Genomic DNA, 15395 nt, shown 5'->3' on the forward strand with positions numbered 1-15395 from the left:
TACATAGAGACCTGTACAGGTGTGGTGGATTAGACTACATAGAGACCTGTACAGGTGTGGTGGATTAGACTACATAGAGACCTGTACAGGTGTGGTGGATTAGACTACATAGAGACCTGTACAGGTGTGGTGGATTAAACTACATAGAGGTCTGTACATGTGTGGTGGATTAGACTACTGTCAGAAATATTAATCTATCAAGCATTGCAGTCAGTCAGTCGGTGAACAAGTTTAAGAAAGCTTTATTGCTTGCTGCCGCAAGGAGACAAAACATCACCTATTTAAACAGAACCGCTCATGACAGTTATTGGCTAAAACAAAGGCATGCAAATGTCCCATGGCTCTTCTTTCATTGGCTCCCTGGCATAGGCCTTGGGCGTGTGTGTGCGTGCGTGTGTGCATCCCTTGCAATGGACATTTACGACATCAACCCTAGTTGAATCTCTGGTTCTGGTGTCATAAAAGCTCAACCCCCCAAACACCTCTCAGCCTTAGTCCTCAGCCCCAAGATAAAGGTATTGTATGTTTACCCAGAGTTCAGATTTGGGGGTAGGCCTCTCTTTGCACACAAGGAATGCTGAACACAGTATCATTCTTATACAGGATAAGAGTTACATCTTTAACTTTTCTGACAACTACATAGATACCTGTACAGGTGTGGTGGATTAGACTACATAGAGACCTCTACAGTTGTGGTGGATTAGATTACATAGAGACCTGTACAGGTGTGAATTAGACTACATAGAGACCTGTACAGGTGTGGTGGATTAGAATACAGGGGGGGAGACAACCTATGTGTCAATGTATTCCATCGGTTGATAAATTGGTGTTGAGCAATATCTTGAGCTCTCCTCCACCTGACTACCTCTACCTGTATCCCCCTCCAGCTCTCCTCCACCTGGCTACTTTCACCTGTATAATAATAATAATCTGATAGCAAAACATTATCGAACAAGCCTATTGTGAAACAAATATGTTTAAAACAAAAATACTACTTTCATTATGCTGAGGTACGGTGAAAAGCGTAAGACATTTAAGCTATAATACGGCGTGCTGGTGATAAATCTTGCCTAGCGCGCAAAATGTGCTAGGACCGGTACTGCTGAGAACTATAGAGTGTATTTAGAGGTTTAGTATACTGTATTGAATATGGTATATTGTTGTATATTAGGAGGTTTACTATATTTTTGCTTATCATAGATGTACTATATGTTTTGTGTACTTATATGTTATGTTATACCTGGTTGCTTTGCGTTGTCTTGTCCTAAAGATTACAGTGCCCAGTCTGACCCTGTGTTGTTCTCTGCATATGACAATAAAATACTTGAACTTGAACTCTCTCCAGTAATCTACAATGGCCACAAGTGATATAGAACACCTCCTGGAAACTCTTGAGAAGCTAGGGAGAAAGGATCTGAAGACGTTTCACTGGCACCTGCAAAATACAATTCTGGATGGGTTTGATCCCATCCTAAAAAGCAAGTTGGAGGAAGCTTCCAGAACAGACACAGTGGATAGGATGGTGGAGACATACAGACTTGAAGGAGCTCTGAAGATCACTGTGGAGATCCTGAGGAAGATGAGGTTAATTGAGCTTGCTGAGTCGCTGAAGACTGAGACTGGAGGCTATGCTGCTCTTCCTGGTGAAAACCCCTCAGAGCATGGTAAATAATCTGACTGATTATTATCTGATGATATCAACTTGTAATTTAAAAGATAAAAAGCTGAATGACGGATAGTTAGATAGATGAAGTAAATTACATTTGGCAATAATTACAATCATAAAGACACCATACAAAATATAAATTACTTTTTCACAATCGATTTAAAACATTTTGGCCCAGTTTCCGGGACATGGATTAAGCTCAATGGAGATCTTCATTCAATTTTCTCTGACTTTAGGACGAGTCTTAATCCATGTCCCGGAAACTGGGCCTATATTGAAGAGACTATGATATTAGGCTGCTAATTTGCTTTCAGAATAGAAATACCTTTATTTTCTTTTAATGATGTGAATTAGTTCAAACGTATTAAACAATGGAGTTCACATGTATATGTTCTTTCTGTAGATGAATATGCAGAAAACATCAAAGACAACAAACGCAAACATCAATTACTATTAAAATCTAAGTATGAAGAAATTGTTGATGGAATGAAACAGCATGGCAAGAAAATCTTTCTTGACAGTATCTACACAGAGCTCTACATCACAGAGGCTGGAGGTGGAGAGGTCAATGACCAACATGAAGTGCGACAGATTGAGGGAGAATACAGGAAGATTAGAGGGTCAGAGAAAACAATCAAATTCAACAACACCTTTAAATCCCAACATGAACAAAACAAACTTATCAGAACGGTTCTAACCAAGGGAATTGCTGGCATTGGCAAAACGTTTTCTTCACAGAAGTTTACTCTGGACTGGGCAAACGGAAAAGAAAACCAAGACATCGACTTTATTTTTCCACTCCCTTTTCGACAGCTGAATTTGTTTAAGGAAACGAAGCACACCTTGATTGATGTGATAAAAAAGTGCTTCAAAGAAATTGAGAAAGAGTTTCTTGCTGTCATTTTCACAAAGGGACAAAAAAACAGGAAACAATTGAAAGTTTTGTTTATCTTGGATGGTCTTGATGAGTTCCAGATGCCCCTCGACTACGAGAACTATGAGAGCTGTGAAGATATCACAGAGCCAAATACTATAGATGTGCTGCTGACAAACCTGATCATGAAAGATCTGCTTCCTTCTGCTCTTCTCTGGATAACATGCCGACCCGCAGCAGCCAATGAGATTTCTGAGCGTGTTGACCTGGTGACAGAAGTACGAGGGTTCAATGACCCACAGAGTACATCATGAAGAAATGCAGTGATGAGATCCTGGCCAAGAGAATTCTCTCACACATCAAGACATCAAGAACGCTCTACATCATGTGCCACATACCAGTCTTCTCTTGGATTTCTGTTACAGTCCTTGAAGACATGCTGAGAACAGAGAAGAAAGAGAAGATGCCCAAGACCCTGACTGAGATGTACGCAACCTTCCTGGTGTTACAGACCAAACAGAAGAACAACAACAATGAGAATCTGATGTCTCAGTCCACCTCAGTCACATCTGACATCCACCTCTACAAGAGAGCTGTGGACAAGGCCTTGCAGAGTAAGAATGGACACCTGGACATTTTCCTCCGCTTCCTAGTGGGCCTCTCAATGGAGTCCAATCAGACTCACTTACGAGGCCTACTGACTCAGACAAGAAGCAACACACAGAGCCATGAGGAAACAGTCAAGTATCTCAAGTCGAAGATCAGAGAGGATCCCTCTGCAGAGAGATGCATGAATCTGTTCCACTGTCTCAATGAACTCAATGACCACTCTCTGGTGGAGGAGATCCAACACTACCTGAGCTCAGGAAGTCTCTCCAGTGTGAAAAAGAAGAAGCTCTCATCTACACAGTGGTCAGCTATGGTCTTTGTGTTGCTGACTTCAGAAGAGAAGAAGGATGTGTTTGACCTGACGAAATATTCCAGATCAGAGGAAGGTCTTCTGAGGCTGCTGCCAGTGGTCAAACACTCCAACACTGCTCTGTATGTAGGCATTTTGAACAATTTTAATAATAATAAAATTAACTATAATTAATAATAATACAACAGTAATTTTTAATGATCATATAATCCTGTCATATGTACTATGACTCTGATGATATCTTATGTTCTCCTAATGTCATTTAGGCTGAATGACTGTAACCTCTCAGAACGGTGCTGTGAAGTGTTGGCCTCAGCTCTCCCCTCCTCAGATCTTAGAGAGCTGATCCTGAGTAACAATCACCTGGAAGATTCAGGCATGAAGCTGCTCTCTGTTGGACTGGGGAATCCACACTGCAAACTGGAGACACTGAGGTCTGCATTCCTATGCTACATGACACACCAATATCTATTTTAAACCACACACTGGTTGTAACTTTGTGGTTTAGTCAAGGTACAAGGGGGTCAGCCAAATGATTTTCCACAATAATCCTCAAGGCAGAGTCATTCAAGTACAGGGCAGCAGGCAAGCTCGAAGTCAAGGCAGGCATGAGGTCAGGACCAGGGGAACTAAGATGCAGAAAAGACAAAAAAGAGGAAGAGAAAAACACGCTGGTACTGTAGCCTTGACAAACAAGAACTATTAACATACTACATTATATTAATGTAGATTGACTTGGGCAGTGTGTTTTGTATCTGTCTGCTAGAGCAGTGGTTCCTAACCCACCTGATTCAAATGAATGGTCATAAGCAGGCTTCTGCAGAGCTGGATAACGACCTATTCATTTGAATCAGCTGTTTTGGAGAAGGAAAACATGAAAAACATCCAGGACAGGGGTTCCATAAGGACCTGGGGGGTGTTCCATCAACGTCGATTAAGGAAAAGCGAGACCTATTTCGCCAAGTCTCACTTACTTTAGCGAGAGTTCCGTTCCATTAAGGTGGCTTATTTTAGTTCTAGCTACGTAACCAAGGTAACTTATACTTCGGAACTAGCCTGATCCGTGTCAGGCTAAAAGTCAAGCTAAACTAAAATGTGTTGCAAATAATTTCAAACAGGCGGAAACAGAATCTCAAAAGACAGTTCCGTCGAGTAAATTCCTGCGCGCAAACCACTTTAGTCCGTGTTCGGAAACATAAATTCTGACTTTTTGAAGTGCAGACATTAATGATTTAGCTACATGTTTACTTCATCTCCAAAAAATATATTAATTTAAATAAACAAGTTAAGTTGACATAAAATAGAAACTAAGCAGAGCGTCTAGACAAGTTACAATGAATTATGGCGTATCTGTTCTTTGACAACCCTGTGGTGGATGAAGGTGCTCAGATTATACAAATGGCGTTTATCCCACCAGCCCCAAGGGTCTTCAGAGACAGAAGTAATGCTTCCCTGACCAGTATCTGTGGAAGAAGTATAGGTTCAGCAGGCCCAGCATAGTTTATCTAGATACATTTAATTGTCATTCTTAAAAAAAAAAACATAAATATATATATATGAAATAACACTTTAGCAACTTTTAAGGATGGCAATGAACACATAAGAGCAGCCTACCATCCTTTGTAGAAAGTAATAGAAAGGAGAGTAGACTATAATAGTAGAAAGGAGGGTAGTAGACTGCAGTCTATGTAGGTAGGCCTAGACTATGTAGTCTGCTGGAATCACACACAAGGAAGCAAACCCACTGTAGCCAAGCCTTGACACTGTTCAGTCTGTCTGCATCTGTCTATGTCTTTGCATGTGGGACATTCTTGAACGGGCAACTATGCCAGGAAATATGAAGGGTATACCTTGCTCCAAAGCAGTACCGGAATATTATCATCAGTTTTTCAGGTAATCTTGAAACACAAAGAATCAAGGAGACTTTTTATTCAATTGTATAAAGTATTTTCATTGTTTAAAGTAGCCTATATGTTGACAAGCCTGTATATTACCTCTCCTCTGGCTTCCCCAATATTATAGGTGCAATATACTGTCCCCATGGGTGTACCCAGGCCCGCTGGAAGACTCAGGGCCTGACTGCCTGGTGCCCCCATGGTTGAAAGTGTTTCTAAAATGCCCTCTAGAGTGGCAAAAATTAGACCAAGTGCCCTACTGTCTGCCATTCACATTGTGAAATATGCTTGAGTGCACAGGATGCCCCATGCAATAAATGACAGTGTGCCCTCTATAAAACATGTCTTTATGAGTTCCTTTATAGTATAGAAAATGTGTTGCAGTACCCTATAAGGTGCCCTTACAATGGCCTAAATTGGACTGTTCCCATGCCCTTACTTCCAATGGAAAAAGGTGCTGTTATGAAGTGCCCTTTATGCTGCCCCTACATGACAGTGTCCCAAATGTTGCCCTTTCCAAAGAAGACAATTAGATTCTGTGTCTCCCCTAATGTTCCCAGTAGGGCATGCTTTCCCAAAGTGAGGCTGTGACAACACTTGGCACAGCCACAGTCTGTCACTGTCCAAGCCCCCTCTGGATCTGTGGAGGCAGACTATGTTAATTGGAAATACTCGTAATATAATAATGATAGTCATGCTGAGCAATTTTAAATGACTGTTCTGCTAAACAAAGTGTGCAGTTTGGGTCACCTTCTGATCTAAAAAGTCAGTGCTGGATCTGTGCAATACTAGTCATTTCAGTGAATCCCCATTTAAGTCATGGTTATCTTTCCCTTTTATCTCAAAGCTCAGCATTTAGCCTATCAGTTAATAAATGTGTGTGGCAAAGTTATTTTGAAGTAATTTTAAATTTTGTTCAAGATGTGAAGACAAAAACATTATTAGCCCACATCAAGTGCAATTAACCATGGCCTTCTTCAGTGTTTTGAATTTTATCCTACAATTTACAATTGCTGCCACGTTCTTTTTTTGGCTATTATTCTCAATCTCCTGTTGAGAATATCGGCCATAGGCTAGCCTACTGTCAGAACGGTTTCAGACAGCTCATCAAATTACGCTAATTATCAGTAGGCCTAAATGCATATATATATATATATATATATATATATATATATATATATATGTTAAGTAGATTTGGTAGGTCTACAATTTACGCATTTTAACGGTCGTAATGGTTTGACAAGTTGTCTCCCTTGCCATGTTAATTGCGGCAACATTGCCCTTTTTGGGGACAAGTCCAAAAAAACTCAAAAAATCAATTTACGCTGCTGAAACAACACCCCTATGCTGCTTTACACTACTTTTTGCGACATAACTCGTTAACGACATAACGGCTTGAGGCTTAAGTCTAAGTTGACGTTTACCCAAGTGAGACTTATTCGTGTTAGTGCGACTTGCGTTAGCGACGTTGATGGAACACCCCCCTGGGATGGGAGCCACAGTGCTAGAGAGCTGTTGTCCATTTGTCCTCCATACTTGCATCACGGGTTGTTGGTCTGAAATAGCCAGAAAGGTGTGCTACCTTACTGACAGACCTGCTTTTGGATGTAGTATGTAATACATTATAGGTGTATTGTACTACTTTGTACCTGGATGTACAATTTCTGAGCAACTATAGGAAGGTAGAATTCCATTTTAGATTTTGTTTTAAGGGGGGAAAGTCTACCAACCTGGACAGACAGTCATCTGACTGATCAAACCTTCTTGGTGTTTGAAAGGAATGTAATAAGACTGATATTCTTTATTTCTACCTCCAGAGAAGGTAGCAGTGTTTTTAAATCCTTCTTATGATAACCTTCTACAGGCTGTCAAGTTGTCACATCACAGAGGAAGGCTGTGCTTCTCTGAGCTCAGCACTGAATTCAACCTCCTTCCTGAGACAATTAGACCTAAGTAACAATGATCTGAAGGACACTGGGATGAAGCTGCTCTTTTCTGGACTGGGGAATCCACTCTGCAAACTGGAGACACTGAGGTCTGTATTTATGTTCAACATGAGACAATAGTTAAGACAAAAATAGTATAATCACACAATTTATTTATAAGGTTGAATTAGACAACATAAAACACTGAAATGTGAAGTCATGGCTTCAGCAGAGATGGAACTGGAGGTACTGTCATTTGCAGCACTTTTATAGACTTTGTAAATGAAATTAGTGGCACACATTATCTCAATTTTCCATTATGTACCTGTGTGTCTGTGGTTGTTGTGATGTTTCATTTTTTTGGTACCTTTTACGAATGTTAAGGTTACTCGGAAAAGCAGCCATGTTTGACCGCTAAGACAACACAAGGGTTAAGATATACTCTTCATCATATTATTGTACATTTACATGAGCATTGAGTTTTGCATCTGGCAGCTGTTGTGCTGTTGTCCCTGTGCTTGATGCCTCTTCCACTGCATGAAGGGTTTTGGATTAGAAATATCAAGAAAAGTGTGCTTGGTGTAATATACTACAATGCAACTGGATATTTACATTTCTTCTGACATACTTTACTTCTTAAGATGGTAGTATTACATTTGAAATGCAAGGATAGTCAACAAGGTGTCATAGTGCCAAGTGAGATCTCGAACACATATTTGCTCTTTAAAATATATTGCCTTTGTATACTACTACTTCTTTTCTATTTCCTGTTTTTATCTCTCAGCACATCAGTGGCGATTTCTTTAAGACTGCAAGGGAAGCTCAGCGTCCCCTAAAATTTCAAAAAATTAATGGTCAAATATTTACTGTTGTGTTAACATTTTCAATGCGTTAGAACACGTTCATATCGAAGACTAGTTCTTTCAGAATCAGCTACATATATTAGCAGGTTGACTGACTGATTTCCTTCTCATACATTCCCGTAGCGTCACAGTGCATTTCCCTGTTGAAGCACAGCTTCCATGGACTTCAATGGGGCTGCTTTTAACAGTTTTTTTCAGTGCTTCGAAACTACGGTCATTGGATGAATGCTGAGATTATGTCCCGCCTCGGACGCTCAGCGTCTCTGGGGGTGAATGGAGGAGTGGGCTGGCCTGGATGCTGAGCTTCTGCGTGATGATTGGAGGGTCTGTCGAAAGACTGCATCTCCTTTTGATTGACAGTCATTTTGTACTACAAAAAGTCACCGAAGCTGCAGCAACCTATTTCTTGGTATTTGCTTGGCGAAATTGCTAACCAATTTTCATCATACATTTCATACAATTATACACCACGTTCCTTGTTTCAGTTGAACCTAATTTCCTCCTTGATTAATATTGTTTTGTTAGATTGTTCGTTCATTCAGTAGGCTAGGCTAGTGTCGTAGGGGTGAACTAGCCAGTGAAAAGCCAAATAAATAAAACATTTTTAGGATGTAGGCCGAAAATGAGCTTCCCCTCTTTGAAAGACCAGCAGCCGCCACTGCAGCACATCTGAGGATCATTGGTATACTGCCCCACGCTTTTTGTTGGTATTGCAGTGTGCGTATGGGCCAGGGAGATGTGCACAAAATACGCACGAAACAAACGCAGGATACATGCGGTAGCCATTCAGCGTATGCGCACACATACTTAGCGTTTGGCCTTAAGTGTATGTATAATATATAAAGACATAGGCATGATGGTGTTAAAATATTAACTGTATTCCATGAACAGCATCTGAATATAGCAGTTCATATTCTCCAGGTGGGTCAGGATGGAGTGCAGAGGCTGTTAGAGCAGAATATGGTTATGTTTGACCTAGCATAGTTAAATAAATACTAATATGCATTATTACATTTTCTGCATACTTTTGGTTGATTTCACTTCCATTTAATTTCCTTTACATTTTTGAGAAGAACTTGCCGTTATTTTACTATGCAAATATTGTTCAATAGCATGAACTGTTTGTTGGCATGCTCTGTCCATGTTATCTCTGGTTGGCCATGTTGCTTGTTAACAATAGCTGTGTTCGACTTCATGCAGCGCCGGCGACGTCGACAGCCGGCTGACTTGAAGCTATATGGTCAGAAAATTCAAAGCCTCAAAATAATTGAATATCTTAAAGTTAAAGTCAAAATAATATTACCAGCCAGTTCAGAACAAAATAAGTTTACGGAGGTGTTTTACAGTAATTGAGAAGCATCTTACCTCAGGATTAGCACAGGAAATGTTCAGTGTATAAACCAGCACATTTTGTAGACCATAAGTACGTTTGACTTCATGCAGCGCTGCAGCCGGCTGCAGTCTGCTGACTTGAAGCAGTGAATTCTGGTTAGACTTTTTGTCCGACTTGAGACGGCGCCAAGGCCAGGTCACTGTTACGTATCCATAAAAGTACTGTGAGATCGATTCGAGAACAGCCGGCTGTGCAGCCGAGCGCATTTTGTCAAGAGCAACTGCACAGGTTCTAATGACGACACAGCTATTTCATGATTGGCCAGACTCAAACACGACAACTTTGACGCGTGTTTTGTATTTATTCCAAAGAACTTATATTGACTATATTGTGCTTCTATACTCTTTGTTTATTCTGACACCTTCAGTTTCGGACCAAACTGTTTAATTGAATTAAATATTTGTTGAAGAAAGGGTTTTAGTCCGCCTCTTCACTAACAGAAATATTACGTTTAATTGAGTTCTGGTTGTATTATCAATCTGCAGATTGGAGAAAGAGTTTAACATAGCCCAATACATGAAATGAAAAATTTCAGTGCACTGGTTCGTGCAAGTTCTAATGCAAAAACAATTAAATTCTCAACCATGCAGTTCATCAGCGATAAAGTAAGAAAACAGCGCTTGATTGGCCATGACTGACATCAATGCAGCAAACCACAGGAAGCAGGAATGTCCGACTTTAAGGAGGCGTTTTTAACTCCTCCTTGACTGCAAGCGGCAACTCTCGCCGGTCATTTCATGCAGCCACAGTCGATGTCGAACGCACCTAATATTTCTTGGCTCTAACACACCTGATTCAAATGCATGTTCGTTACAAGGCTTCTACAGAGCTAGATAACGACCCATTTATTTGAATCAGGTGTGTTGGAGCAGGGAAACATCTAAAACATGCAGGACAGGGGTTCCCAGAGGACAGGGTTAAGAACCACTGCTCTAAATTAACCCAATAGAATTGTCTTAGCTCAATTAGTTAACAGTACCATTGTGCAAAAACAAATATGAATTGACCAGAATTTATGTACCTAAATCCAATCTATCCTGATGCAAAAACCATGTTTACAAATGCATTGGTTGAAGTATTGGCGACAGGGTCTGGTGAAAAGGTGCCTTTTTACTGTTCTACTTTTCTTGCATATTGAAAAAGTTAAAGTGTTGAAGAAGTCACTCAATATAATAAACAACATGTTTAGTATCACTAAATACTCTTTTTTTGTTGTTGCTTGTTTAGCAAAGCTTCCAGTTGAGTTGTGGCACAGCCACACTTATAGTGCAGATAGTCAAATGACCCCATAGTCTTCACACAGGGACGTTGTTATTGACATCTAATAATCGCTAGATGGCACTTCTTGATCACAGCCAAGGCAGGGTCGGAAACTGAACTGGCCTTCGTCAATCGCACTCATTTCCGTGTTGATAGTCGGTGACTATTTTCTTAGAACGTTTGTTGTCTAGCCCTTCAATCAGCAAAATTACATTTATGATAAAGGATGTTACACATTGCAGGTTTGACTGTAGTTGGTCTATAAATGTGTAATCCGACATTATCATACATTAAAACATACATGGTTTTACCAATCAAAAGTATAAACACACAGGAACATCATCAACATTCAGTGGTCAGATAAATTCAGTCATCCTGGCAAAACATTTATTGTTCTTCATTTATAGTCAGGGCACGGTATAAGTATTGCAATATGAGAGGTCCCAGTGTGGATCTTGGGTTGCACACTAACTTGTTTGAACCCTAACAAAAAATAACTGAAATTTGTCCTTTTATTTATTACTGTAACCTTGGCATCCCAGGTCCCAGTGTGGATCTTGCATTAGCAGCAGAGCATATTGTGTGCACACAAAATTTAAATTTTATAAACCAAGTTGGCGGCCCTTCTACAACAACTAAAGGGACAGATAATAGACAGTGAACATTAGCCTATAATTGCTGTAATTGTTTTGTATGTACGCTGTGTTTGTCTGTGTAGAAAGTGCAATATCCCATCCTAATCACCAAGTAATGAATTGGCAGATTTGGTCTAGAGTCAAGTACCCTTAAACTTAATGTTTCACAAGTAGTTTTGTCAACTTTCAAGCACATCTTCTGCGTGTTTAGCTTACATTTCTGTCATCTTTCAGGCTGATTGGAAGGTGCGATATCCCATCCCCCCCTTCTAATGATCGATTGCATAGTGAACCATTGGATTTGGTCTCAACAGTTCCTTGCAATGTTGTCTACTCAAATCCAGTTACCCAACGTTATAACTATAGCCTATATATTGAAGGGAACTTGAGGGAGTGATTATGTGAACTAAAATAGATTTTTATGGAACTGCTATAGACCTGACTGATTTTTTAGGTTCATTCAAGTCAGGTTTGGGACTTTAATCTCATTATTTTGGGGGAACAGGCTTCTGGACCTGAGGTTCCATAGAACTACTACCATTAAACTGAACACAAACAAAACCTTCCTGAACTGGGGGGAAAAGGTCACTCTGTCTAATGAGGGGAGATGCAGCTATGACAGCACCTGCCAAATGAACCCCTCTGTGCTGACTCACTCTGGAGGCCCAGATGGATTCTGTCACAATATTGATCCTCTTTCTACAGGCTGTCAGGCTGTCTGGTCACAGAGGAAGGCTGTGCTTCTCTGGCCTCAGCTCTGAGGTCCAACCCCCATCACCTGAGGGAACTAGACCTGAGCTACAATCATCCAGGAGAAAAAGGATTGAAGCTGCTCTCTGCTGGACTGGAGGATCCACAATGCAGACTGGAGAAACTCAAGTAAGGAGATGTTTGTTTTATATATACCTCCTAATGTAATGTTGCTTAACACTGAATATACATCTAATTATGTTAATAGGCCTTGCATTTCATGAGGATACAATTAAAAACTGCATGTTTATTTAGAACACTGGGTTAGTAACAGGTAAACACTTTATAATCTACAATATAGTGCAGTTATGATTGTATAGCTGTAATCAAATCAATCTGTGCTGTTGAGGTTGATGGACCCTCCTCCTCGTAATGCCCAGTCATGCTCTGTTATAAAGGAGAAGAATGTGCCAGTTGCTTTACTATTCATTATTCTCATCAGTTCAATGTACATGTCATACTCATTATTCTACACAAGAATATCAAAACAATGTACATGGGGACAGAACAGTGTAGTCTGTGGCTGTAAACAACATATCTTTATCATTCTGTGATGAAGAGCATTATGTTATACTGTACTTTAAACTATGTTCTGCAAATTATCTGGAGTATTGAGAACTTTCAACCCCCCCCTGTCCTTTTGTATGTCATATGAATATGAAACAAAACAAAAGGTATGAGGGAAATGTTTTCCCTCATAACTTGAGTGTTACGATAATCAAAACTGTCCTGACTCCTATGCTAGATTGCTTTAATCTACGCAAGCCGAACTAGCACTGTACTGCAAAAAAATATTTTGTACATACACTGTACTCAGTGTTTGAATTAACTCACATCAGCTGTCCTGGAACCGATAACTCTGAGCTTCCCATCTCAGGGTTCAGCAAGTCAGAGTTCAGGGTTAGGCTCAGAGTTTGTAAAACCTGCTTTCTGGAATACACCTCTGATGATGAGAGAAACAACATGTTTCCTTAGAAAGTCAGTTGCTAAGTCACTTATCAACAGGTGAAGTGTATTTTCATCATTCCTCTGCTTATCCCTACAGTGTCGATCATGGTGGAGAGTGCTGGATCAAACCTGGCCTTAGGAAATGTGAGTGTTGACTGCTACTTGGTTCTACTAGACAGGGACATACAAGAGAAAATACCATTAGTGACTTAACCCTTGTGTTATCTTCGGGTCATTCTGACCCATCAGTCATTGTGACCCACCGTCGTATTGCGACAGATTTACCGCATACAAAGACAAAGTGAAGCATTTTCTTTTAACCGTTGGGCTGTCTCAGACCCCCCACATTGCAAAGGTTAAAAGAAAATTATTTTAATTTGTTTTTGTATTGGGTAAAATTGGGTAAACACAACGATGGTTCGTTATGAACCTTTGGGTCATGTGACCCGAAGGCAGCACGAGGGTTAATGTCAAAAAGGGACACACACACACTGTAAACACTACATTTAGAAGCAGTAATTTAACACTATTATCTGAATACTGTGTGTACGTCTGTGTGTATGTCCCATCCCTTCTTCTCCTCCTCTTTCCCCTCCCTTCCCCTCTCCCCTCCCCTCTCTCCTCCACCCCTCAATCCCCTCTCCTCTTCTCTCCTCCTCTCCTCTCATCCCCTACTCTCCTCCCCGCTGCCCCCTCCCTCCCCCCCCCTCCACCCCTCCATTCTCTCCTCCCTTCATCCCCTCTCCTCCTCCCCTCTGTTCTCCACCCCTCTCCTCCCCTCTGGATGAGGAGAGGAGTGGGATAGCGAGAGAAAGAAAAGGGGGAATGAAAGAAAATGTGGAAATAACAGAAGGAGAATAGAAAGATTGAGTGATGATGGAGAGAGGGATGTGGAGGGAGAGAGGTAGCAGGTGAGGGAGTGAGAACAGAATGAGAGAGAGAGATAGAGGAAGGGTGGAGAGAGTGTGGTAGTCAGATACCAGTAGTAGGAAGGGTGGAGAGATAGTGGTAGTCAGATACCATGAAGAGGATGAAAGGGGGAAGGCAGGAAGAGGGAAATATGAATATTGATGATCAGTAATATATTGTGTCTTGGTCTCCCCCATCAGATGCCTGTGAGCTCACACTGGACCCAAACACAGCACACAGATACCTCTCTCTGTCTGAGGAGAACAGAAAGGTGACATGCAGGATAGAGAAGCAGTTGTATCCTGATCACCCAGAGAGATTTGACTACCGTCTACAGGTGCTGTGTAGAGAGGCGCTGTTACTGGGAGGCAAAATGGAGTGGAGGAACGGTTCATATAGCAGTGACCTATAAAGGAATCAGCAGGAGAGGAAGGGGTGATGGCTGTTGGCTTGGATTCAATAACAAGTCCTGGAGACTATACTGTGATGACTACAGTTACTCTGCCAGGCACAATAAGAAGTTCACTGTCATACCTGTCCCCAACTCCCACAGAGTAGGAGTGTATCTGGACTGGCCAGCCGGTACTCTGTCCTTCTACAGTCTCCTCTGACACACTGACCCACCTGTACACATTCCACACCACATTCACTGAGCCCCTCTATCCAGGGTTTACTGTGTACAGTGGGTCTTCAGTGTCCCTCTGTAAGGTTGAATAGCCCACACACACTCACACACCATGGCCACATATGTGACACGCTCTTGTGAAAAGGAGCCGTTGTCAGCCAAGGTCATTTTTACGTTTTTTGCAGATTGTAAGCTTTCGAATAATGTGTCATACATTGAAATCAGAAAATATTTGAAGATACACATATCTGAATGTTGGTACACCTGGGATGCTCTAGCAGAGAAATCCCCCTTCAAAGATTCTAGACGTTTTCACGCCTTTTCTTAATAGTGCCGAGCACCAGTCATTTGTGTTTTATCACCCAGTATTTTTTTGTTTTTGTTTTCAAAATCACACCAGGAAAAGTTAGTTTAAAGCTATTTTCCTCTTTCAATTGCTGCCGGCTGCACATTCGGCCATTTTTTTCTCTGTCTTTCAGGGCAGCGAACGTATGACAAAATCGTATGAAAAAAAGGACAAAATCTGCCTATTCATTACGGAGGGGGATATCACACTTTGTACAGACAGACAACAGCCTACATACGAAACATTGCAGCTATTATAGGCTGATCGACTTCTATGGGAACTGTGCTAGAAAGATAGCCTACTGAATGGAGTTGGGAAATAGGGGTAGAGTTTGCTTCTGTTATGACATAATGTTAACTGTCGATTATCTGTCCTTCTAGTTGTTGT

At 41.0% G+C, this 15395-nt stretch overlaps 1 protein-coding gene across 1 annotated transcript; it reads left to right on the plus strand.

Annotated features, from left to right (window-relative positions):
- Window positions 1–1354: 1354 nt before the first annotated feature.
- Window positions 1355–15395, plus strand: LOC134023933 (NACHT, LRR and PYD domains-containing protein 12-like). The gene is given in 10 exon segments (XM_062469761.1): window positions 1355–1664; window positions 2070–2837; window positions 2840–3581; window positions 3726–3893; window positions 7219–7393; window positions 12140–12309; window positions 13226–13272; window positions 14238–14388; window positions 14390–14635; window positions 14637–15395. Coding segments are annotated over 10 exon segments (2895 nt in total). The 3' UTR covers window positions 14755–15395.

This window comes from Osmerus eperlanus, chromosome 1, assembly GCF_963692335.1.
Source record: "Osmerus eperlanus chromosome 1, fOsmEpe2.1, whole genome shotgun sequence".
Taxonomy (NCBI): domain Eukaryota; kingdom Metazoa; phylum Chordata; class Actinopteri; order Osmeriformes; family Osmeridae; genus Osmerus; species Osmerus eperlanus.